We start from the raw sequence: 27,040 nt of genomic DNA on the forward strand, positions 1-27,040 counted from the left end.
TAATATGGACAGCACTCACATATGAAAACTGAAAAAAAATATTTTTAAAAGCCACAAAACACTGCCTGATCTGTGGTGGCACAGTGCATAATGCTTCGACCTGGAATGCTGAGGTTGCTGGTTTGAAACCCTGGGCTTGCCCAGTGAAGGCACATACTGAAATGTAGAAAAGAAAGTCTCTTAGCATAAGTAACTTTTAGCAGAATTTAATTTCTCTAAAACAAAGAGACGTTCAGCAGAACTTACACTTTTTTCTAAAAGAATCCCTACCTCTGGCCTTGAGGCTGGTTTCCCAGGCTGTGGCCTTGGAATAGTTCTGCAAGGTTGCAGATGTTCCCAGAATGTTTCTCCCTGAATTAATCTTATAGATAAACATTTAGCTTGTTTCACTGCTATGCTTCCCCTCCTCCCCATTCCCCAATCAGTGTGTAATTCTGTCTTTAAAAGCTAGCCCCAAACTGTGTTTAGGGCCGCATGATTTGAATGACTTAGGTCTCCCTGCGATTGCTGGCTTTCAATCAAGACTCCTTAATTTGTCTACTTAACTATGTGGCAAAACGTCTGTTTCTTGCTGTTCCAATACAACAATATGAGATGCAACTACTATGAATTGATGCTTCCCATTCCTTCTCCTTCCTTCTCTCTCTCTCCTCTCTCTAAAATCAATAAATAAAATCTTAAAAAAAGAAAAAAAAATCCACAAAGCACTTTTATGACTTTATCATATACACCTTACCTTTTGGGATAATTTTTCCTCTTCGAGTTTAGCAGATAACATTTGAGATAGGGACTGTCTGCATTCCTTATTGAAAATGTCATTCATTAAAGGAGAACATTCAGTCAAGACCTTGAGGCACAGGGAAATTCGATCTACATCATCATCTGTAATTGGCTTCTTAGGAAGAGATGATTTTCCCAAATGAAGGATAGTGGCCATGAGCAACATAGCCTCAGCGACAAAAGACTACAGAAGTAGAGAAATAGATTATTTACTGACATAATTCTGCAATTGCAGTAATGTCACTTTATTATAATTCACAATCTAAGAAATAAAAGTAATTTTCATTTCACTAGAGTAAGATTTCAAATCTTTTAGATTTTATCTCCATCTTTTTTGCATCCTACCCCTTCCTTTCTATGCTAGCTGCCATCATCTAAAGCTTTCATTAAGCCTCAAATGGCCTGACCAGCAGTGGCACAGTGTATATAGAGTGTCATCCTGGGATGCAGAGGAGGACCCAGGTTCGAAATCCCATGGTCGCCAGCTTGAGCGCAGGGTTGCTGGCTTGAGCAAGGGGTCACTGGCTCAGCTGCAGCCCCCTGCCCTCTGGTCAAGGCACATATGAGAATATGAGCAATCAATGAACAACAAAAGTGCTACACCAAAGAATTGATGCTTCTCATCTCTCTCCCTTCCTGCCTGTCTGTCCCTATCTGTCCCCCTCTCTCTGCCTCTGTCTCAAAAAAAAAAAACCAAAAAAAAAACACACCTCAACTGAAAAATGGCAATGGCTTTTTAACTGTTTTGCCTTACTCTAACCCCTTCACATGTCAATGCTATCTTTTAAAAAATTCTAACTATAGAGAAGTTAAAAGAATGATAATTTCACAAATAACATTGCCATACTTGCTTCCTTATTTTACTTATATTCATATATTTTTTTCACCTCCTAAGTACCTTAGCATATTTCTCTTAAGAATCAGAACAGCTTTCTATATAACTGCAATACCATTTTCTCATCTGAGAAATGTAACAATCCCCAAATGTATCTACTACATACTCTAAATCTATATAAATCTTCCTAATTCTCACAAGATCTTTTCATTGCTTTTTTAAATCCAGGATCAGCTTCATGCATTTTATTTGGCTGTTATTCCTTTTTAATCTAGACCAGCTTTTCGTATAATTTTCCATCACAATGACTTTTTGACTTTTTTTTTTTAAAGTGAGAGTAGAGGAGATACAGAGACAGACCCCTACATGCAACCCTGCTGGGATCCACCCATCCCCCCCAACCAAGCTATTTTTAGCACCTGAGGTGGAGACTTAAGGGAGCCATCCTTAGCACCAAGGACTGACATGCTTAAATAGATTGAGCCATGGCTGTGGGAAGGGGAGAGAGAGAAAGAAACAGAGAAAATGGAGGAAGGGGTGGGAAAGCAGATGATCGCTTTTCCTGTGTGCCAACCAGAAATCAAACCCGGGACTTCACACCCCGGGTTGACAGTCTACCACTGAGCCAAACAGCCAAGGCCACAATGACATTTTTTAAAAGAGCCCAGCCCAGTTGTTTTACAGAATGCCCCCACTTTTGGTTAGATGCCAGATAGGTGATGTTTTGTATTTCTTTTGGATTGTGTCAGGAGGTACATAACGTCAGGTTGTCCCATTGCTGGTAACACTGTGATCACCTGCTGCTGCTATCTTAATCCTTATTGTACATCAGTCTTTTCACTCCACATGTGAATTCCTTCAATGACTTCCCTGGGCCTTCAGTTGAAGTTGTATGACTTAGCCTGCTATTTGTGGTCTTCTACAAAGTGAATCCAAAGTACATTTTTAGTCTTATGTAGTGTTATCCTGACACATGCTCTGTCACTGCCAAATTATCTTTGGCTAAATATTCCATTTGTACACATACATGAACAAAGTACTACAGGCCTTGAGAAAGAACCAAAAGACTAAGAGTAATAATCCTCTGAGCCTGGATACTGTTACCAGAAGGAGAGAAAAGAACAGAAAAAAATAGATGAAGAAATATAGCTGAAAATATCCCCAATTTGATAAAAACTCTAAACCCTGATCAAGCTGAAATAAATTCTTTAGGCAAAATGTATTTGATACCAGAGAGACTCAGTCTACACAAAAAAATGAAGAGCAATGGAAAAGGCATAAATGAAGGAAAACTAGAGTGATGATAACCAAACTTCCACCTGCTTTGTACCAAATGCAGCAAACTCATAAACCAGATATTATCAGAAACATGGTTCTCTCAAATAGATGTTAGCAAATGCTCTCCCAAACTGCAGAACTGAAGCAGCCTTTCCCTGACACAGAATTGGACCAAGACACAGTATCTTAGAAACTTTTAAAAAGCATAATTTAGCCTGCCCAGGCAGTGGTGCAGTAGATAGAGCATTGATCTGGGAAGCAGAGGACCCAGGTTTGAAACCCAAGGTTGTTAGTTTGAATGCAGACTCATCCAGCTTGAGCGCAAGGTCGCCGGCTTGAGTGTGGGATCATAGATATGACCCCATGGTCGCTGGTTTGAGCCCAAAGGTTGCTGGCTTAAAGCCCAAGGTCACTGGCTTGAACAAGGGGTTACTTGGCTTGGCTGGAGCTTCCCACCCCACCCTGGTCAAGGCACATATGAGAAAGCAATCAATGAACAATTAAGATGCTGTAATGAAGAATTGATGTTTCTCATCTCTCCCTCTTCCTGTCTGTCACTGTCTGTCCCTCTGTCTCTCTCTCTTTCAAACATAAATAAATAGAGCGTTGGCCCGGCATGTGGATGTCCCAGATTCAATTCCCACTCAGAGCACACAGGAGAAGTGACCATTTACTGATCCCACTCCTGCCCCTTCCCACCTCTCTTCCCCTCCGGCAGCTATGGCTCAATTGATTCGAGTGTGTTGGCCTTAGGCACTGAGGATAGCTTGTGGAACCTCTGCCTCAGGCACTAAAAATAATTCTGTTACCAGCATGGCCCCATGTGGGCAGAGCATCGGCCCCAGATGAGGGTTGCCAGGTGGATCCCAGTTGGGGCACATGCAGGAGTCTTGTCTCCCTATCTCCCTTCCTCTCACTTGGAAAAGAAAAGTAGTAATAATAATAACAACAATGCATCATAGGGTAGATAATAGGACATGTAGAAATAAAATGTAAAACAAAAGCACAAAAGATAGAGTAGGGGATGGAAGGAATGGGAGTATATTATCTTAAATGAGCACATAGAATGGTCAGAGGATATGATGAAGGTTATGAATTGTAGAAAAGAGAATACATTTAAGAAACATTTCTGGGATAGAATAGGCAATGACTGACTGGATGAAGATGCTGGAGAGATGCTTATCTCTCAATGAGCCTTGACTAATCTTAGCAAACAGAAATGACTTCATAAAACCTTGTATCTCTTTTACTGGACTAATCAAAAGGTACTATTATAGAATTACTTTGTCCATTATATTGATCATTATATTACTGTGTCCATTTCCCTCATTAAACCATCAGCTCTTTCATGACAGAAACTTTAGCATTCACTTTCGGGCCCTCATAGTTCAATGCATATAGTAGGCATACAACATTCACTTGTTGGGCAAATGCAGAATAAATGAACTTACATTTTGCTTTTTCTTCTCTGGAACCAATGCTACATAGCGCAAGGCAATCTTGGTCAGAGTTGTGGCAAGAGAGGCAGCAACAAAGAAATCTCCGTCCAGAAGGAATCCTCTTAGGGGAGGTCTACAAAGCAATTTGAAGAAAATGAAACCCACCAACTTCTTTTTCTTTTAAGTATTTTTAAAAAATTTTGATTGATTTTAGATAGGAAAGGAGAAAGAGAAAGAGAGAGAAACATCAATTTGTTCCACTTATTCATGTATTCACTGGCTGATTCTTGTACGTACTCTGAGGATTGAACCTACAACCTTGGCGTACTGAGACAACACTCTGACCAACTGAGCTACCAGGCCAGAACTAAAACCCACCAGCTTCTTAAGCAGCATGCAGCCTTTGCATAAATGATTCAAGTAAGGCTATTTGACACTCTTATGCCACCCTTCAGTGAAAAGGATCTCAACTAGGTCCTTCTTTAGCTCTCAGGATAAAAAAGGAAAAAAAAAATAGATTTAAAACCTATCCTCAAATGATACAAGAATCAACTGAATATAAAGAGAAAATGGTGAAGGGTGTAAGTACTGGAGCCAATGAGCTACACTGAAATCCCAGCTTATCTACAGTATTTATTTATTGTGTCCCTTTGGGTTAAGTTACAGACTTCTTCAAGCCTCAAATTCCTCTTATACAGAGTGGGACAATAATATCCTTAAATGGGTTGCTGTGAAGATTAAATGAAGTAAACTACATAGCACAATGGCCAGCATGCAATAAGCAATCATTAAAATTTTAGGCATTGTTTTAATTATCTTTACTATAAAATTGGAAAGTAAAATGAGGAAATCATCAAAATTTTATTACATCAGTTACAAGTGCAAAAATCTTCTAAAATTTTTCTTAAAAGACAACAAAACTCCAATAACATCAAAGTTACCTCAACTTAGCATTTTCTATATGAGTAAAATAATTTTAGCTTAAACAGAACACAGTTATTTCAATGAAAACACAAGGAACAGAGGATTAAAATCATCAACACAATTTCTGAGAGAAGAAACTTAGGTATCTTTTTTTTTAATGCTTTAAGAGTTCTTGCTTTTACTAAGAAAGTAGTTTTTGTTTTTTAATTGAGAAAAGCTAATAACACCCATTTGTCAATATTTTCAGTTTTAGGGAAAATAGTTTAAAAAAAACAGGAAAATGTTAACACACTCGGATAATTATTAAACAGTTCTAAGCAGGCAGAAAATGTAGACTTTCCTTTTACAGAAAATGTTAAATCTGTAATAGCAGCATAATTTATACAGTGTGTCTGTAAAGTCATGGTGCACTTTTGACCAGTCACAGGAAAGCAACAAAAGACGATAGAAATGTGAAATCTGCACCAAATAAAAGGAAAACTCTCCCAGTTTCATGCCTCTTCAGTGCAGTTCGATGTGGGCTCACGCACAGATTTTTTAGGGCTCCTTAGGTAGCTATCCCGTATAGCCACTACAGACTCGTTCGTCACTGACTGATGGCCTACCAGAACGGGGTTTCTCCACCAAACTGCCGGTTTCCTTCAACTGCTTATCCCACCGAGTAATGTTATTCCTATGTGGTGGTGCTTCGTTATAAATGAGCCGATATTCACATTGCATTTAGGTCATGGATTTGAATTTAGCGAGCCACAGAACACACTGAACTTTCCTCTGTACCATCCACATCTCAACTGGCATGGCTGTGGGCTGCTCCGCTGTATACACGGTGTTACGTCATCATCTGCGCATGCGCATATGCTGCCACATCATCCCACAGAAACTGGGGTTTTCCTTTTATTTGGTGCAGATTTCACATTTCTATTGTCTTTTGTTGCTTTCCTGTAACCGGTCAAAAGTGCACCAAGACTTTACGGACACACTGTACATCCCCCACAAAGGTATACTGGAGCAACCTTTTTGTAATAATTTCTCTCTGAAAGAGACTCAGTTACAAATTCTCTTAAATTATCATTTGTTGCAATCATGCCACCAGTTTTGTCTGCTAAGTAGAACAGAAACTTGTCATGAGAAACAATTCTTTCTCCAAAGACCCCTCTAAGCGGTAAAGATACTACTGTGAGCTCCCAGATTTGGGTTAAGAAGTGCTGTTCTAGAGGAACACCTGGCAGAGGAAGGGGGTGGGGAAGCTGGGTGAAAAAGGCAAGGGGATTAAGCAAAGAATAAAAACAGACAAACAGTGTGGGGGTTGCAGAAGTGAAAGAGGTTGGGGGAGGTGGTGGATGGTAAAGGGAATAGATGGTGATGGAGGGAGACTGGACTTGGTGTGGTGAACACACAATGCAATATACAGATGATGTATTGTAGAACTGTGTACCTAAAGCTGTATAATTTTATTAACCAATGTTACCCCAATTAATTCAATAAAAAAAAGATTAAAAAAAGGGAAGCGCTGCTCTGTGATGTTAGGATCGTGTATTGCTCTCCACTGTGGGACAAATACAGTGATGCTTCTGTTACAATCTTCCAGAAATATTCAACCGCAGTTGTGACTCCATGACAGGAAAAGAACTTATTGCTCCCGTCTTTCACAATGTGCTTTAATCAGCTCTCCCTGGTTTGAATTTTAATTCCAGTTTGTAGGGTACATTCAGTGTATCTTGAAATCTTTGAACCTCTGTAATTGAGGAATCAATGTGATCAGAAGGTCCTGCCAACCACATATCAACAACAGAAGGTTATATCAGGGGCAGCAGCACTGGTGGAGAATGGAGGGGGGGTCATGACTGGGCTTAGACTGAGGAGAGCTACTACATCTTGAATGGTTTCCAGAGGCAGACATGCAATTATTTGGAACCCAGGGTTCCCTTTGCTGCTGCAAACCTTCCTCAGGAAAAACTGGAATTCTGAGCTGGTGACATTAAGCTTCTCTTGAAACAAAACTGACTTCTTTGGGACTTAGAAGGGGCAATAGAAGGTGAAAGGCTATCAGTTTCTTTCTTTTTTTTTTTTTTTTTTTTTTTTTTACAGAGACAGAGAGTCAGAGAGAGGGACAGACAGGAACGGAAGAGAGATAAGAAGCATCAATCACCAGCCTATCGTTGCGACACTCTAGCTGTTCATTGATTGCCCTCTCACACGTGCCCCAACCGCGGGCCCCCAACAGACCGAGTAACACCGGGCTCGAGCCAGCGACCCTGGGTCCAAGCTAGCAAGCCTTTTCTCAAACCAGATGAGCCCGCGCTCAAGCTGGCAACCTCGGGGTCTGGAACCTGGGTCCTCTGCATCCCAGCCCGACGCTCCATCCACTGCACCACCGCCTGGCTAGGTGGCTATCAGTTTCAAAGTCCATGAGAATAGCGTAGTTCTGATCTCAACTCCAGGTTTCTTTCTTGTTTCTGTTCTATTAATACTGTTCTGAAAACATTAATATTGCAATTTGAGATACATGGTTTTCATTTTACTTTGAATGGTAACTGAGGACTTTTTGCCATGCTTGAGTTTTTCTTTGGAGTAGAACATTGTAAACTTGTTTATGGTGCTACAAACACCTTTATGTTTGGTTCTGTTGGTCTCTGGATATACAGTGTGTCCGTAAAGTCATGGTGCACTTTTGACCGGTCACAGGAAAGCAACAAAAGACAATAGAAATGTGAAATCTGCACCAAATAAAAGGAAAACCCTCCCAGTTTCTGTAGGATGATGTGGCATGTGCGCATGTGCAGATGATGATGTAACACCGTGTATACAGTGGAGCAGCCCACAGCCATGCCAGTCGAGATGTGGATGGTATAGAGGAAAGTTCAGTGTGTTCTGTGGCTTGCTAAATTTGAATCCGTGACCAGAATGCAACGTGAATATCAGCGCGTTTATAATGAAGCGCCACCACATAGGAATAACATTACTCGGTGGGATAAGCAGTTGAAGGAAACCGGCAGTTTGGTGGAGAAACCCCGTTCTGGTAGGCCATCAGTCAGTGACGAGTCTGTAGTGGCTATATGGGATAGCTACCTAAGGAGCCCTAAAAAATCTGTGCGTGAATCCACATTGAACTGCACTGAATAGGTATGAAACTGGGAGAGTTTTCCTTTTATTTGGTGCAGATTTCACATTTCTATCGTCTTTTGTTGCTTTCCTGTGACTGGTCAAAAGTGCACCATGACTTTATGGACACACTGTATATTAGTACCAGGTGAAAATTGTCTTCTTGAAGTCTCTTATTTTCTTTTTCAATTTCCTCTAAGAGCAATGACGATTCAGAAGATGACCCATACTCCCTAATGACCTTTTCAGCAATTTCTTGGGAGTAGCCATGGTTTTAAAAATGTTTATGAGGATGTTGTGTTCCATTTCCTCAGTAGTGTCTTTGACATCTGGACTTAAATTTTAGGATCAGTAGACAAATCAGATAGGTCAAAGATTGTATTTCTAGCGAATGTCTTACCATCATGTAAAAAAGCTCTCTCTCTTGAACATTTTCCAAAGAAAACTGTTTCTTGGTAGGTCTTTCTTCAGAATCAGAAAATCTCCCTTTGTGACAAATCCTGCCTTTGCAAAATGCCTCTTCATCTGGGATTAGACCATTTATTGCAACAAAAAGTACATCTTTTGAAGTAGAAAAGATTGTATCTTTTTGTTTTATTTTTTTACAGAGACAGAGAGGGACAGATAGGGAGGGACAGACAGACAGGAACGGAGAGAAATGAGAAGCATCAATCATAAGTTTTTCGTTGCGACACCTTAGTTGTTGATCGCTTTCTCATATGTGTCTTGACCGTGGGGCTACAGCAGACCGAGTGATCCCTTGCTTAAGCCAGCGACCTTGGGTCCAAGCTGGTGAGCTTTGCTCAAACCAGATGAGCCCGCGCTCAAGCTGGCGACCTCGGGGGTCTCAAACCTGGGTCTTCTGTATCCCAGTCCAATGCTCTATCCACTGCGCCACCAGCCTGGTCAGGCCGTCTCTTTTTGTTTTGTAAGCTCGGAAACAGGATCCCCAGCTTTATTTCTTGTCTCTTCCACTAACTATTTTGTCTCCAAAAATATTCAGTCCTGTAGCAGCACTCTGTAAACTGTTTAGAATCTGATTTCAATAACATTATCATCTCCTGTTTCAAACAGATTCTTCTCACTTTGAGTGTCAATAGTTCTTTTTTCAAGGAAGTGAACAAGATCAACAAGTCCATTGTATAATTGTCTACATGAGCTTCAACAAATTACTTAAATCCCCTTTTCACCTCAGATTCTTTTGACTAGGTTCTCATTACTCCCAAAGAACTTTACAAACTACTGAATGTGACTCCTAGCCATGACCATAGCTTCTGCATTTCCTCAGGTGCCAAGAAGACCAATGTCCATAATGCAGAGGTTGGCACAGGTGTCCTGAATCAAGCTCTTCAAAAACAGGGTCTGCATCCCTCCAAAAATGCAGTGCATGGCCTTGGGATAACATTCTTTCTTCTAGTTCAGGTTCACAGATCCCTTTACAATATTGCTTGACATCTGCTTCATTACTATTGTCCTTAGTTTCCAGATAAAACAATTTTGATTTTTTGTGCCCCACAGAGCTGTAGCCAGATGCACAGGGCAGCGGTTCCTCGCCTTCAGCGTGCTGAGCACCGCTTGGCTCACACTCAACAGGGTCTCAATGTCCAGCATCAACCTTCTGGGACACCTTGCCACTGGCCTACAGGGCACAGATACACCATCCTGACTACAGCTACCAGGCAAATGTGGGCAGGGAAGCCCTTCATCCCATTGTGGCCTTTACCCAGGGTTGGGCCCGTCACCACCTTCTTTCAAGTATCTTAGATAGCAAATATTTTCATTGTGGCAAGAGAAATGAATCACTTGACTCTTTTATATACAAGAATAAAGAAAGTATAGCTGGCTGAGCACAAGTACAGTTGCAAATTACCTTTCCTCCTCTTTCTTGGTGGGTCTAGAACTGCTAAGGGCACTCTGAGTTGCATAGGTGCCCATCTCAGTTACCAATTTCTGAACTGGCCCCACAGTTATTTCTTCTTCAGGTTTTAATTCACCAGCTTCTTTCTTTATTTCTGACTCTACAATTGGGATCTAAAAATCAATTGGAAATGTCAATTTAGTAATGATATCAATAGTACCAAAATCATATTTAAATATTCAATCAATTCTATAGAGAAGGCATTTCCCCAAGGAGATATTTGGAACTCGGAATTTTTTATATTTTTTTATTTTAGTGAGAGGAGGGGAGGCAGAGACAGACTCCCACATGGGCTGACCCAGATCCACTCAGCAAGCCCACTGGGGGTGATGTTCTGACCATGAGGCTGTTGCTCTGTTGCAACCAGAGCCATTTTGTTAGCACCTGAGGCAGAGGCCGTGGAACCAACCTCAGTGCCCGAGGCCAACTCTCTCCAGCCAATCGAGCCATGGCTAAGGGAGGCGAAAAGAGAGAGATAGAGAGAGAGAGAGAGAGAAAGAAGGGGGAGGGGTGGATAAGCAGATGTTCGCTTCTCCTGTGTGCCCTGACCAGGAATCAAACATGGGACATCCACACGCCGTGCCAATGCTCTCTACCAGTGAGCCAACCAGCTATAGCCTAGAACTTGGAACTTTAAATTTTCTTTCCTACCCATGATAACATAGTGAGAAGAGCACAGGCTTTGGGGGCTTACTTGTATGGTTTTGGGCAAATTAATTAAACTATGTTGAGCTTCAGTTTCTTAATCTGTTAAATACAAATCTCAATTCTTTCCACACATACCTTGGCTGGTTGGCTCAGCATCAGCCCCATGGGTGGATGTCCCAGGTTAGATTCCTGGTCAGTGCACACAGGGGAAATGATCATCTGCTTTTCCACCATCCCTTTCCCCTTTCTTTCTCTCTCTTTTCCCCTCCTGCAGCCATGGCTCAATTGGTTCAAGTGAGCTGGGCTTGGGCGCTGAGGATGGCTCCATAGTCTCCACCTCAGGTGCTAAACAAAAATGGCTTGGTTGCTGAGCAACATAGCGATGGCACCAAATGGGCAGAGCATTGCCCCCTGGTGGGCTTGCTGGGTGGATCTCAGTCTGGGTACATGCTATAGAGCCTGTCTCTTTGCCAGCCCTCCTCTGACTAAAAAATTAAAAAATAATTAAAAAAAAATCTTTCCATAAAAGTTACTTAGTAAGAAAATGCTTAGGACAGTGACTAAGATAAAACAGATACTCATATTTCTTCTCCATCCCTTTCCTAAACAAGAAAGCCCTCATCTTCCTAAAATGAAATAAATCTGACTTATTTGTACAAAATAACTTCATCAACTACTTAAAAAATAAAAAGGCTACTATGCACGTATTCCTCAATACCAGTCTATACTCTAATTTGAGAACTCTAAGCATGTCAAATCATTATTTAACAATTCCTTTATTTTATAAATAAAAAGACCCAATGCCCAGTCAGGTTAAGGAACTTATATCCAAGGTCCCAGAGCTAATTATTGGCAGAAGCAAGACTGGAACTCAGGTATCCTAAAAAGCACTGTTCTTTCTATTCTCTCATACAGTAGTTTGAATAGGGAAATATTGCCAGTTGTCATACATAAATACTGCAAAGTCAGTCTTGTTCTTTTTTTTTTTTTTTTTTACAGAGACAGAGAGAGAGAGTCAGAGAGGGATAGATAGGGACAGACAGGCAGGAATGGAGAGAGATGAGAAGCATCAATCATCAATTTTTCATTGCGACACCTTAGTTGTTCATTGATTGCTTTCTCATATGTGCCTTGACCACGGGCCTTCAGCAGACCGAGTAACCCTTGCTCGAGCCAGCGACCTTGGGTCCAAGCTGGTGAGCTTTGCTCAAACCAGATGAGCCCACACTCAAGCTGGCGACGTTGGGGTCTCGAACCTGGGTTCTCCGCATCCCAGTCCAACGCTCTATCCACTGAGCCACCGCCTGGTCAGCCAATCTTGTTCTTATAATATTTGCATTCTTCTTTTAGAACACATAGAATAAAGAAAAGTTTTGCAAGTCTTTTTTAAAACACAGAACATCCTGGTCAAATAAAATCTTGCCTAGAAGGATAATAATAAATACAAAATAATAAGCGCAGAGGAGGGAAACCCCCAAATTTCCCACAGCTCTTAAGGCTTAATTATCTGGGTAATTAAAATACATTTCTCAGTGTTCTTCATAGCTCAGTTAAAACCATGAAAACAAATCACCACATAAAAGTCAGATGTAAAAAAAAAAAAAAGGCAAAATCAAAAGTCAGATGTACTAAAGTAAAAATCACCATATAAAGTAGCATTTACTACTCAAGTCAACATACCTCCCCCAGGGACCTTCGGACCTCAGTCATCACACTCTGAATATCTTCCTTTGTACTACAGTATTCTCCCAGGATCCATAATGCTCCTCGATAAATCCTAAGAAAAGAATACATGTACAAGTACTGAAACACTGATTTGTCAACAAATCTTGTAGCAATTTTTTTTGGCAAATTTAAGCTCAAGTCAAAACAATATTCTACAGTTCTAAGGAATTATGCATGACATTTTAAGAAATTAACAAGGATATTAAGTTTCTTTAATTCTTCCAGAAATCACAAGCATTAAAAGGAAAATAAATGCTCTTGTCCATCATTATTAGGAAATTTTAAAACTGGTAACCCAATAGTTAAAATAAAATACCAAACTGTTTCCCAGAGAGGTGTGATCTTCCATCTAGGACAGAGTTAAGATAAAAGTTTATCTTATCACTTACTAGTACAAATATTTATTATTTCAATGTAAAAAATACCTTCCCCCTCCTTCTTTTTCCAAGTGAGGGAAGGGAAGGTAGAAAGACAGACTCCCACACGCACCCTGACCAGGATCCACCCAGCAACTCCCATCTGGGGCTGATGCTCTGCCCATCTAGGGCCATGCTAACAACTGAGCTAATTTTAGTGTCTGAGAAGGAGGCTCCATGGAGCCATCCTCAGTGCCCAGGGCTGAAGCACTCGAACAAATCAAGCCAAGGCTACAAGAGGGGAAAAGAAAGAGAGAAAGAGAGAAAGGGAGAAGGAAGGGAGGAAGGGAGGAAGGGAGGAAGGGAGGAAGGGAAGAAGGGAGGAAGGGAGGAAGGGAGGAAGGGAAGAAGGGAGGAAGGGAGGAAGGGAGGAAGGGAAGAAGGAAGGAAGGAAAGAAGGAAGGAAGAAAGAGAGAGTGAGAGAAGGGAGAAACAGAGGAGTGGAGAAGTGTCTCCTGTGTGCCCTGACTGGGAATCAAACCTGGGACAGCCACATGCCTGGCTGACACTCTACCACTGAGCCAACTGGCCAGGGTCTTTTTTTTTCTTTAAGCAAGAGAGAGGGAGAAAGAGAGAAAGAGAGACAGGAAATGAGAGAGATGAGAAGCATCAATTTGTAGTTGCAGCACTTCAGTTGTTAATTGATTGCTTCTCATATGTGCCTTGACAGGAGGGCTCCAGCCAAGCCAGTATAAAGGTAGTGACCCTCTGGGCTCAAGCCAGGGACCATGGAACCATGCTGATTATTCCATGCTCAAGCTGGTGACCCTGTGCTCAACCGGATGAGCCCACACTCAAGCCAGCAATCTTGGGGTTTTAAACCTGAGACTTCAGCATCCCAGGTCAATACTCTTTTGACTGTGCCACCACAGGTCAGGCTAAAAACTGCTTTTTATTTGTAGTCACTGAAAATAGGCAGGATCCTAACCAGAACAATAAACAAGGAGGAAGGGCAAAACGATCAATAACATTAACAACAAGAAAAAGTAAAGAGAAAGCAACAATTTTTTAGTTAAAAATGTTAAACTAAATAAAGTCTTTCGTCTCTTTTCCCTAAGATTTTCATTGTTCACTTTTCAGAAAATTCTAGAAACTGAAGATCTAAGCGATCAGGGTTACCAAAAGTAAAGCTTTGACATGATCTTTTTCTCACAAAGGAAGTAAATCTCAGTTTCATAAATATCAATATATTTTTTACTCAAAAAGACAACTTCTACATAGGCAGATATAATGCAAGTGTATAATAGTCCATCCATCAGATGCTTTAAATGAAACAAGATTTGAATAATAAAGTCCTTTCTTATTAGTAAAGGCTATTCGAAGGAAAATATATGTCAAAATTAAGTTGCATTTGTAATCCTTCAATTCAATAAATGATAAATGGGAATATAAATAATGATATCCAAAAAGTGATACCTTCATTTAATTAATTAATTAATGTATTTATTTTTTAGGTGAGAGGAGGGAATGAGGCAGAATCTCATATATACCCCAACCAGGATCCACCTGGCAACCCCATCTGGGGCCAGTGCTCAAATACTAAGCTGTTTTTAGCACCTGAAGCTAATGTGCTCCAATGGAGCTATCCTCAGTGCTTGGGCCACTCTGGAATCAACTGAGTCATTGGCTGCTACAGGGGTAGAAGGTTAGAAGGGGGACAGTGAGAGAAACGGGATAAGGAGATGGAGAGAAGGGGGAGAGGGAGGAGGAGAGAAACAAATGGTTGCTTCTCCTGTGTGCTCCCACTAAAAATCAAACCCAGGATGTCTATACGCCAGCCTGACACTCTATCCACTGAGCCAGGTCCCAAAAAGTGATAGCTTTAAAAAATATGTTCTTAGCACTTTAGGATTCACAATGTTTTAGAGAAAATCAGGATAAAGAAATCTAGCTAAAACTATAAAAAAATCTGCCCACAGATTACAGATCAACCAAGGATTGGAATAAAGTAATATTTATAGTCATTCTTATTTTGTCTTGACTGTCTTGAGTCATCCTTCCTCTCTTATATTTTATATCAACTGGCCCTTAAAGACAGATACTGCTAAAATGCTTACTTGATGTTACATTTAAACACATCTTAAACCTACTTGACAGATTTAATAGCATGAAAGACTTCAAGCATCTTCTCAACAATAAGCATTCTTAGGTTATAAAAGCGCTGAATGGCTTCACGAACAAACTCCAAGACATCAGCAGCTGCTGCTTCATTACTGTCACTGAGAAATTCCATTAACTAAAAGAAAAAAAAGAGGATAACAATTTAAACTTAAGGTTTAAGTAAATTAGATTTACAAAGCATATAGTTAATAATTTTCATATGCATAACAAAATATAAACAAAGTTACAATTTTAGTTACAATTTTTACTTTTCAGTTTTATGTGCAGTAAAGTTTATTACAAAAATCACTATACAACAGAAGCTAGGAATCCACACTCAAAATAAATTGGGTCCTCTAAAGTTGTAACTAAAATAATTTTAGAAAAATAATTCAGAGCTCAATGGCAAAATTTCAAATTATAATAACATACCTCATATATCTGACAGTGACAAAAAACAAGATAGTCTAGGTATGTGAATTTTTCCTGTAACTAAATTCTTCAACTTTAAGAGGTAAAACAATTTGTAAGAAATACTAGGCCCTGGCCAGCAGTTCAGTGGATAGAGCATCAGCCTGGCATACAAACATCCCGGGTTCAATTCCCAGTCCAGGCACACAGGAGAAGCAACCATCTGCTTCTCCCTTCTCCTTCTTTCCCTCTTCCCCTCCCACAGCCAGTGGCTCAATTGGTTTGAGCATGGCCTCCAGCACTGAGGATAACTCCATTGGAGCACAATGGCTTCAGGCACTAAAGATAGCTCAGTATTTGAACATTGGCCCCATATGGGGTTACTGGGTGGATCCTTGTCAGGGAGCATGTGGGAATCTGCCTCACATCCCCCCTCCTCTTTTCTAAAGAAAAGAAATACTTATTTGCCCTACTGAATGATATATATACATATACACAGAATAATTTTACTTTAGGTAACTATAACAAACATCAATTATAATATGTGGAGGTATTTTTGTCACTAGTTTTTTTTCTTTTTCATTTTTTTTGTATGAAGATGAAGAGAAACAAATCAAAATACTTATTCCTCCGAGTCTGAGAGAGAACATAAAGCCCTCGCCAGGTAGTTCAGCTAGTTAGAGTGTTGTCCTGATAAGCCAAGGTTGCAGGTTTGATCCCCGGCCAGGGCATATATAAGAATTAAACAATGAATGCATCAATAAGTGGAACAACAAATTGATGTTTCTCTCTCTTTCTCTTCTCCTCCCTCCCTTCCTCTCTTTAAAATCAATAAATTTAAAAAAAGAGTGAACACAGAGATTCCTTCTGACCATGAGATTTAATAATTCCAGACAATTGAGATTTCCAGCACTTAACTGTTGAATAACTAGAATTTTAAAAATTGTTTTAGAGAATTTTGAAACTAAGGTAATCAGAATTACATACCACAGGAATAACATTTGCAGCCATATCTGGAAATCGGACAGAACAGGAATGCAATGTTCGCACAAGGAGTTGTCTATATTTGTCAGTATCTTCATGCTCAGACACATTATTTGTTTTAATCACTTCCTTCTTCAGGACAATAACCAGCTATAGAACAAAGTAAAAGTAAGTGAGAATTACAATACGTTTGACTTGATAGCTTACAAACTGCTGTCAGAGTTTTGTTTCACCTCTTCAACATTTCTAGAAGAGACAAGATCCAGTGCTAACTGCAGAGTTTTCTTGCGTACTTCTAAGTCTGGTGTGCTCAATACTCTTAGGATGTCCATAACCAGATCCTTAAAAGGAACAAAAAATCGACAATTAACACCAGCATTTTCAGGTCACAAGAAGAAAATCTTAACTGACAAATGCAAGTTCTATCCATCATCACCTTAATTCTTCGATCAATAATAAAATCACTAGTGGTGGAAAAACCAAGTTTTTTTGGCCTCCTGATATAATGCAATATGAAGTATACAATATCATACATGATGCATTCAAACTGAAAATATTTACTCTGACTTTATCAAGCTTCAGATCAAACACATAGTTTAGAGGAAACACAGAATTGTGAGGGACAAGTTAAATGACACTACCAGAAAGTAACTGGACACACCTAGAGGAGGGACACCTTACAGTAAAATTGGTCTGGTCTCTTCAAGTCAGATCATGGAAAAAAGAAACTGGTCAAGTAAGAGACTTAAGGGACATAACCATATATGATATGTGGCCATAAACTGGACAAAACAAAACAAAAAAGGCACATGGGAGAACTCTGGGAAAATCTGAGTTTGGAGTTGGTAGTAGATAATATAAAGAATTTGTTACTGATTTTGTTAAATGTGATGTTATTTTGGCTCAGTAGAAAAATGTATTATTTTAAAGATGCATATGCAAAAAATTTATGGCAGATAAATATTTAAAAACATAGCAAGGTTAACTTACAAATGATTTTATTTCTTTAAAATTGTATTTAAAAATTTTCACTGATAAAAAACTTTTTAAAAAGTCTAGGAATAAACTACTGTATAACCTTCACTTATATTCACCAGTTTTTTTCGTTTTTTTATTTTTTGCCAACATATGCTTTTATCATATTCTCTCTACTCCTAAACATATTAGTACATACCTCCCAAAAATAAGAATTTCTTATATAATCACAATTATCAAATTGAAAGAAATTATCATTGATACTAATAATATTACCTAATATATAGTCTATATTCATATTTCTCCAATTTTTCTAAGAATGTCCTTCATAGAAATTTTTTTTTACTCTGCTCCAGGATCAGCATTAAATTTAGCTGTCCTGGGGCTTTATATTTATAATAATCATTAGTTTCACAGATTACATAAGTATGCTGATAATTTTCTAGACTCTAATCATCTTTTATTCTCAATCAGTTGGTACAATTATTTTCCAAGAAATGTCAATTGCAATAAAATCAAAACAAATATACTTCTATCGCTAGGAATACCAAGTACAGCACACAGAAGATAAAAGATAACACCCTAAAAGGTGACAGTGATTTAAGAGCTATACCTTAGTTGAGCAAAATTTAAACTGCCCAATTTCCAAGCATTTAAGCCAGGGGTCCCCAAACTACAGCCCCGCAGGCCACATGCGGCCCCCTGAGGCCATTTATCCGGCCCCCACTGCACTTCCGGAAGGGGCACCTCTTTCTTTGGTGGTCAGTGAGAGGATACTGTGCTCCTGGAGTACTGTATGTGGTGGCTCCGCAAAGCGCAGCATCGCTCACGTACAGTACTACTTCCGGCGACGCGGGACGCAGGCGTCACAGCTCCAGAAGCACACCATATCACTTGTTACGGCTAGCAGTTACAAATATGGAACCGGACATTGACCATCTCATTAGCCAAAAGCAGGCTCGTAGTTCCCATTGAAATACTGGTCAGTTTGTTGATTTAAATTTACTTGTTCTTTGTTTTAAATATTATATTTGTTCCCATTTTGTTTTTTTACTTTAAAATAAGATATGTGCAGTGTGCATAGGGATTTGTTCATAGTTTTTTTTATAGTCCCACCCTCCAATGGTCTGAAAGAAAGTGAACTGGCCCCCTGTGTAAAAAGTTTGGGAACCCCTGATTTAAGCTAACAAAGAGGGCAAGGCTTGGGAATTATCTCAATTTGAAAAAGATTTTATTTAGGATTTCTCTTTCAAATAACATTTACCTGTAGGACTCGTTCATGAGCAGGATGCTCTTTTAATTCTATCAATCGATCCAGAACTATGAGCTTTACATTGTTGTCACTCTCCTTAATAATTAAATCAATATAACACTGAGCAGCAGCCTTTGTAAAAAAAAAGAAATACATTTAAGAACACAACCTATCTTAAACATAGACAGAGTAAGAAAAAAAACCAAGAGCTAAAATATATTCACTACTCCTGCACTAAAAGTTTATGCATTTTTTCCAGAGGAATATGACCCTTTAGTCCCTAAATTCTAACAAATCTCATTATTTTTCTAGTTTACAAAAGATTAGAAGCATCAGAAAGTAAAAGGATGTAAAGGGACTGCACCTGGCAGAAATACTTATTAATAGTAAAAAATTAAGGACTGATATTAAGGAATAAGGCAGAAAAAAGCAGATAACAATTCCAAAATGTAAACGACTGAGCATCTTTTACTTTAGGTGCAAAGTCTAACACACTTGCATTATAGTGCAGAAAAATCAAGAATATTAAAGTAATGCCTGACTGGTACTGGTGCAGTGGATAGAGCATCGACCTGGGATGCTGAGGGCCCAGGTTCAAAACCCCGAGGCTGCCATCTTGAGCGTGGGCTCATCCAGCTCAAGCACAGGTTCACCAGTTTTAGTGCAGGGTTGACAGCCTGAGTGTAGGATCATCGACATGATCCCATGATCACTGGCTTGAGCCTAAATGTTACTGACTTGAAGCCCAAGGTCATGGACCAGCTGGAGCCCCCCATCAAGGCACATATGAGAAGCAATCAGCAATCAATGAACAACTAAAAAGCCGCAACTACGAGCTGATGCTTCTCATCTCTCTCCCTTCCTGTTTCTCTCTCTCGAGCTTTAAAAAAAAAGAATATTAAGATAACCCTGAGTTACTAAAAGCAGATAACAGTCCTGGCCAGATATCTCAGCTGGTTAGAGCACTGTTCAGAAATACGAAGGTTGTGGGTTTGATCCCTGGTGAGGGCACCTATAGGGAAAGATTAATGTTTCTGTTTCTCCTTCCTTCTCACTAAAATCAATGAATAAATTAAAAAAAAAAAACAAAAAAACAACTCACTTAACAAAAAAAGCACAGGACAAAGAAGCAAACCAGAAATAACTCCCAATGACCTGGAACAATTTGATCAACAAAATAAATGACAGTAATATTGGATTATAATCCATACAATAAAATATCCTTACTGACATTAAAGAACAAAAAAAAGGAAGAGGGAGGAAGGGACAGCTCTTCCTTGCAGAAGAGCCCCAATGAGTAATGTAAAAATGAGAGAAATAGAATATCACCATTAAAATACCCAGTAATAACTACTGTAGAAAAGATCCACAGACATGCTAAAATTAGCTGGTGCAAGTTTGAGAAGAAAAAGAATATTTGCACAGCTTCAAAATATCTTCCCATATTTACTGATTACAAAAGGAAAAAATCATAATTAAATAGTGGAGAAATCTGGCAGACACCACTTTAACCAATTCATCAAGGTTAAGATCACCAGTAATACCAACATCATGTACTCCTTTATGATACACTGAGAAGGGAGCATCACTTCTGTGGTCGTCTTCCCCCAAATACATAACCTCAACATAATTATGAGAAAACATCAGACAGACCTAAATGGAGGGGTATTTTACAAACTGACTCAATACTCTTCACAAGTGTTAAGATCATGAAAAACAAGAAAAGGTTGAGGAACTATCACTAATTGGAGGAGACTAACAATGACAAGTCTAATGTGGGAACCCAGACTGGATCCTGGGAAAGAAAAAGGGCAACAGTGGGGACACTGGTGAAATTTGAATACAGTCTATAGTTTAGTTAACAATATTGTTCCAATTGCAATTTCTTGTTTTGGATAATTATACTATCATTATGAACATTATGGAAAGCTAGATCAGCGGTTCTCAACCTGTGGGTCGCGACCCCGGCAGGGGTCCAACGACTAAAACACAGGGGTCGCCTAAAGCCATCATGTATTTTCCGATGGCTTTAGGCAACCCCTGTGTTTTGGTCGTTCCACCCCCGCGGGTCGCGACCTACAGGTTGAGAACCGCTGAGCTAGATGAAGGGTAATGGGATCTTTGTCCTATTTTTGCACCTTTTCTGTAAGTTTAAAATTATTTCAATATAAAAAGTTTTTCAAAATTTAAAGTATTGGTGTATTTAGCATTAAATTCTCCTATTTATACAATCTGGCTTTCTAGAACAATTCATTCTCTGAATATAGTAGGGGTTTCTCATAGACAGAGAGAGGGACAGATAGGGATGGACAGACAGGAAGGGAGAGAGATGAGAAGCATCAAATTCTTTGTTGTGGCACCTTAGTTGTTCATTGACTGCTTTCTCATATGTGCATTGACGGGGGGGGGGGGGGGGGGGGGGGGGTGGCTACAGCAGAACGAGTGATCCTTTGTTAAGCTAGTGAGCTTTGGGCTCAAGCCAGCGACCATGGGGTTATGTCTATGATCCCACGCTCAAGCCGCTCAAGCCGGTGACCCCATGCTCAAGCTGGTGAGCCTGTGCTCAAGCCCGATGAGACTGCGCTCAAGCAGGTGACCTTGGAATTTCGGACCTGGGTCTTCTGTGTCCCAGTCCAACACTCTATTCACTGTGCCACAGCCTGGTCAGGCAGTCTTAATGAACTAAAGAAGAGAAAGGTAATATTCCATTATTGAAAATACTTACTGGAACCATTTCTGGATCCATCACTTAGAATCCAGAATTCATTCCCTCAGATAAAGGTTCTTACATAAACTATGGGGAGAGATCGTTTTTTGTTTTAAGAAATGTGATTTAAATTTTTTTTTTTAATTCATTCATTTGACAGAGGGGGGGAAAAGTGGGAAAGAGAACATCGATTTGTTGTTCCACCACTTATGTATTCATTAGTTGATTCTTGTTTGTGTCCCAACCTACCAGGGATTAAACCCACAACCTTGGTGTGTCAGGACAACCAAGTCACCGAGCCAGGGCTGAGGAGAGATCTTAAAATACCAGAATCATTCTCCTAAAACTAGAAATATTGGTATTCTCTGTCTCTCTTTCTCTCAATGTATATCTGTTTGAAAGGAGGAAGGAAGAAAAGAAGGAAAGTCAGACTGTAAGGAATCAAATAAATTCATGGAATTAAAAAAATTTTTTATTTAGATAATTAAACTTAACAGGGTGACATTGATGAATAAGAGTATATAGGTTTCAAGTAAACATTTCTATAGTATTTGAACTGTTGATTATGTTGTTTACCCATCACCCAGTCAAAAATTTTCCATATATGTCCCTCTTTACACCCTTCACCTCACCCTGTTTTTATGAAATTTATAGCTGTTATCTCCATGCCATGTAATGCTATGTAACCATGTAGTAAATTGCAATGTCGCTAAATCAAACATGATAAGAAAGAGTATCTATCATCTACCAGGTACCACAAGAAATAAGAAGTACCTTGATTGCAGTAGGTGCACTAGAGAGTGTCACTAAGGTCCCAGCGGCTTCATATTTTACGGCAGGGCTAGATGACTGTAATAAGTTATAGATGCAGCGAATAAATCGAGCCCTTTCTGATGGATTAGCATGACAGACCTGGAGAAGACAACATTTAGATTTCAACTAACTTTATGAACACCTGCTTTTAAATAAATATTTTATTTATTTATTTATTTTTATACCTTTTATGATTTATTATTTCATTTTTTTTATTTTTCAATTTAGTTGACGGTCAATATTATATTACTTTCAGGCGTACAGCACAGGGGTTAAACATTTGCATAATTTACAAAGTGAGTGCCCCGATAAGTTTAGCACCCATCAAATACATTTTTTAAAATAGATGTCAGTTTATGAGATGCTAGTTTTCTTAACTTGAAAGCTAAGAATAGTCTTATAAAAACATCTAAAGATGCCAACCCACAGAGGATGAGACATTGTGACCCAACACTGGTAATTTCAGAAACAGGTTTTACTTCAAAAATCATTGCAGCTACTCATTCATTTATCCATTCAATAATAATTTCTATTTTTACTCCTTCACAAGAGGTTCTCAGATTACTTATAATAAAAGATGCATACTATATACAAGTGAATACTGATATATACAAGTGAAGTAGAAAGAGGAAATGTAAAGGACAAAAGCAAGGACAACAATACCTTAATCAAGTACACTAACATGGGTACTATAATGGGATATTACATTTGGCCCTAAATTTTTATTCTGGGTATCATGTCAAAAAGGGAAACATGATGGATTATATAAATTTTAATAGCTGATAAAAGGAAAGTAGCAGTTCTTAAAGCAAGAAAGATAACCTCTTTTTAAAGTATTGCTAATTATTTGTGACTATATTTGATATTGGGGAGACAACTAAAACTTTCTATCCTGTTCTAAATGCACCTTAATGCATGCCTTTATCTGTGAAAAAAATATCACTTATTTTTTTCTTTTAAGTTAGTATTTATGTTAATTATTCAAAACTGTATCCAGTCAAATCTCTATTACTCCATTATGACTCAAAAACTATTCCCTCCTACTATAACCTTGATCCTACTAGTAAGACAAAGAAGTCAATGGGTAGCAGAGAGCCCCTTTTTGAGAACCTCAGAGGCATCCTTAAACTATACATATCAGTGAAAAGAAAGTATATATTTACAGTTCTGGTTTCATCTTAAATTAGCTAATTTCATATGACTGGTATTGTGTTAAAAGGGGCCTCTTTCCTTCAGAAGCAAAGATGGCTATAATAAGTTAGTAGTGTTTACTATGAGTATTTTTTTATCTACATCATCCTATTTAATAATGGGATGTGGATAAAAGTCATTCTTACCATGTATTATGTTGGCCTCCAATGGTATCAATAGCAAAAATACATATTATTGCATGTTTTACTTAATCAGAGCATTAAGATATAATCACTTCTTTCAAAACACATATAAAATTAAAGTGTTGTCAATAAAGTACTTCATTTTAAAACCAAATTTCTTATCTAGTTTTAGATTTCCATTAGTCAGTGGCCTACAATGTCATAGAAACATATTTAGTCTCTCTTCTCTTTTACAAATGGAGAACATAAAAAGTATTTATGGCTTTTCTTGTTTTTAGATTTCTAAAGCAGTTTGGTATATACTTAAGAAAAGATCTTAAATTTCATTCCAAACCTTATTCATAACCTTTTCAGTGACTGAGTGGCATATAACAATTTCTGAAATGCAGCTGCATTGAGTCAAGCCATGAGTTTGTTTGTTTGTTTTTTGTATTTTTCTGAAGCTGGAAACGGGGAGAGACAGTCAGACAGACTCCTGCATGCGCCTGACCGGGATCCATCTGGCACGCCCACCAGGGGGCGATGCTCTGCCCCTCCGGGGCATCACTCTGTTGCGACCAGAGCCACTCTAGCGCCTGGGGCAGAGGCCAAGGAGCCATCCCCAGCGCCCGGGCCATCTTTGCTCCAATGGAGCCTCGGCTGTGGGAGGGGAAGAGAGAGATAGAGAGGAAGGAGAGGGGAAGGGGTGGAGAAGCAGATGTGCGCTTCTCCTGTGTGCCCTGGCCGGGAATCGAATCCGGGACTTCTACACTCCAGGCCGACGCTCTACCACTGAGCCAACCGGCCAGGGCCCAAGCCATGAGTTTTTATGGAATTTTTTAAAAGATTTTAATCATTTTAGAGAGAAAAGAAAGAGAGAGAAGGAAAAGAGAGAAGGGGGGAGGACCAGGAAGCATCAACTCCCATATGTGCCTTGACCAGGCAAGCCCAGGGTTTCAAACCAGCGACCTCAGCTTTCCAGGTCTACACTTTATCCACTGCACCACCACAGGCCAGGCAGTTTTTATGGAATTCTTTACAGAGGTTTAGAAAGAATGAATGCAAGTACTTGAAAAATACAATAAACCAGAGAAAAAAGTTTAAAAAAATTATTTAAAACAGGCCATGCTATAAAATATTCCTATTAAAAGGTTTTATCCTAGCAATTAAACAGCTTCCCAGAATGACTATTTAACCTTATCTTAAATGATTCAAGTTTATTTTACCCATCATAGTCTAGCCTTACCTTATAAATTAGCTCAACAATAACCAATTGAAGAATGTCTCCAAATGTCTGAACTTGGTCAATACAAGTACTTAGGTAATCCAAAGCTCGATCCTAAAAAAAAAAAAAAGAATACATTTATCAAACTCCACCTCATTCAATAAAAGGACTTAATGCAACTTATAAAAATGTACACAATTAAATAGAATACAAATGAGGAAAAAGAAGGCAAATAAAAATTAACCAAAAGGAAAAAAATGAAGGTTAGCACAAATATATAAGCCATAAAGTCAAATATATGTTGTAGAAATGGGTCACAAATCTGAGGCCTGAGTTTTCTAGCAGCTAATCCACGGAGAAAAACACTATGTAACCAGGGAACAGGATTCAGGGAATCGATACAATCAGGAAACAGTTCTTCCTACTTTGGAGACTGTGAAGAAAAATCTCATTGATTCTCATACACCGAGCATTGTGATATAGAGAACAATGGCCTCAACAAACATCTCTACAACAAAAGTATCAACAAATTTTATTGAACTATTTCTGATTAGGTCTCTTTATGTAGGTAATACCAAAACTGAGATCACTAAAACCAACTCTACAAGATGACAAAACACTGTGACCTAAATAAGTAACTTATAATCTTGTTTACAAAGATAAAATGGCTGCATCTAGATTTCAGAGGAATAAACAGACTCCATTTTTTTTCAATTTTCATGTACATTATTTCCCACATTTTGATAAATACTAGATAGCAAAAATTCCAAGATTAGATGCTACCATGGTGTGCAGTCACTGCTAACCTCCAGCAGAGCTGAATGTAGAGCTGATATTCACTTATGAAATTTAAAGAGACTAGTAAAAAACCCATATCTACATTGAAGGCCACCCTTCTTTGGAGACATGGCTCAGGGTAAACCTATACAAAGCTACTCTTTTTCTTTACTAAACAATTTTAGATCTATACCAAGAGAAGAAAAAACAGGCATCAAAGCCCCAAAGTAGAGGGCTACAGAATATAGCCATAATTTCAATCCAGAAAACCTATGAAGTGGTTATTTAAATACATCACCAATGTTTACTTTGAAAACAAATATATATATATATATTATATATAATATATATATATGAGCAATATTCCAGAGAAGGATGAAGAAAAAACACTATGGAAGTCCTGGGTTTGATTCCCAGCCAGGGGACACAGGAGAAGCACACATCTGCTTCTCTACCCTTCCCCCTCTCCTTTCTCTCTATCTCTCTCTTCCCCTCCCGCAGCCAAGGCTCCATTGGAGCAAAGTTGGCCCGGGCACTGAGGATGGCTTCATGGCCTCCGCCTCAGGCACTAGAATGGCTCAGGTTGCAACAGCAATGGCCCAGATGGGCAGAGCATCGCCCCCTGGTGGGCATGCTGGGTGGATCCCAGTCAGGTGCATGTAGGAATCTGTCTCCTTGCTTTTCACTTCAGAAAAATACAAAAAAGAAAAAACACTATTTTTATACAAATCAAGTTCAAAAATCTAAAAGTATATAAATCATGTACTATAAACAAAATTACTGACTAAAAACTTGATCAGGCCTATATAATGCTTTTAATTGTCATTTAAATAGTCATAAAAGTATTTTTTTTTCAAAAAGTACATCACCTGATCTGCATGAATTAGCATCATAAATGCATTCCTTTTGCAACTTGCATCCTTCTCATTCACCAGAAAATCATGTATCAGTTCAGGAGCATCAGGTATAAGATGTTCAAAATTTCTTGAAATAAAAGAGGTAACATCCATGTTTAATAAAATCGTACTTTGTTATTTTATTTTAGTAACTCTCTGGCCACTACCAAAATCAATCTTTATCAAACTTTATAATAGCATCAACTGTTTTGCTTTTTAAAACTTTAAATCAAGTAGAAAATTGTGGGTAGGAATCTATTAAGTTATTAAATTATACTTTTCTAGTTCAATACAGAAAATGTTAATTCATTCAACATGCTATCTATCAACGGACTATCTCAAATAATTGTCTTTCATACACTTTAGGAATGTAATATCAATGCTCATGACATCAAGGTACTGAAAAGATCCTTGAGAATTATCAGAGAAAAAAAATTGTCCCTTGAATTTTACTAAGCATGCACTGTATTTATTTACTTATTTAATTACCAACTTCTTATTTGGGAAATTTTTAAGAATTTC

General features: G+C 38.7%; 1 protein-coding gene and 2 pseudogenes across 1 annotated transcript in view; all 3 read right to left on the bottom strand.

The window, feature by feature from the left end:
- COPB1 (COPI coat complex subunit beta 1) overlaps nt 1–27,040 on the bottom strand; it is a 54,124-nt gene that overhangs the window by 18,477 nt on the left and 8,607 nt on the right. The window contains exons 5-15 of the mRNA XM_066251013.1: nt 26,492–26,606; nt 24,867–24,959; nt 22,269–22,406; nt 18,800–18,919; nt 16,794–16,901; nt 16,564–16,710; nt 15,156–15,301; nt 12,605–12,701; nt 10,229–10,389; nt 4,345–4,465; nt 737–964 (exon numbers count right to left, since the gene is read on the bottom strand). Of these exons, the coding sequence (XP_066107110.1) occupies nt 737–964; nt 4,345–4,465; nt 10,229–10,389; nt 12,605–12,701; nt 15,156–15,301; nt 16,564–16,710; nt 16,794–16,901; nt 18,800–18,919; nt 22,269–22,406; nt 24,867–24,959; nt 26,492–26,606 (1,474 nt within the window). The remainder of the gene's footprint in view (nt 1–736; nt 965–4,344; nt 4,466–10,228; nt 10,390–12,604; nt 12,702–15,155; nt 15,302–16,563; nt 16,711–16,793; nt 16,902–18,799; nt 18,920–22,268; nt 22,407–24,866; nt 24,960–26,491; nt 26,607–27,040) is intronic.
- LOC136325160 (NEDD4-binding protein 1-like) lies at nt 6,206–7,037 on the bottom strand (annotated as a pseudogene).
- On the bottom strand, nt 8,429–9,969 carry LOC136325301 (NEDD4-binding protein 1-like; annotated as a pseudogene).

The sequence above is a fragment of the Saccopteryx bilineata genome, chromosome 1 (genome assembly GCF_036850765.1).
Source record: "Saccopteryx bilineata isolate mSacBil1 chromosome 1, mSacBil1_pri_phased_curated, whole genome shotgun sequence".
Lineage (NCBI taxonomy): Eukaryota > Metazoa > Chordata > Mammalia > Chiroptera > Emballonuridae > Saccopteryx > Saccopteryx bilineata.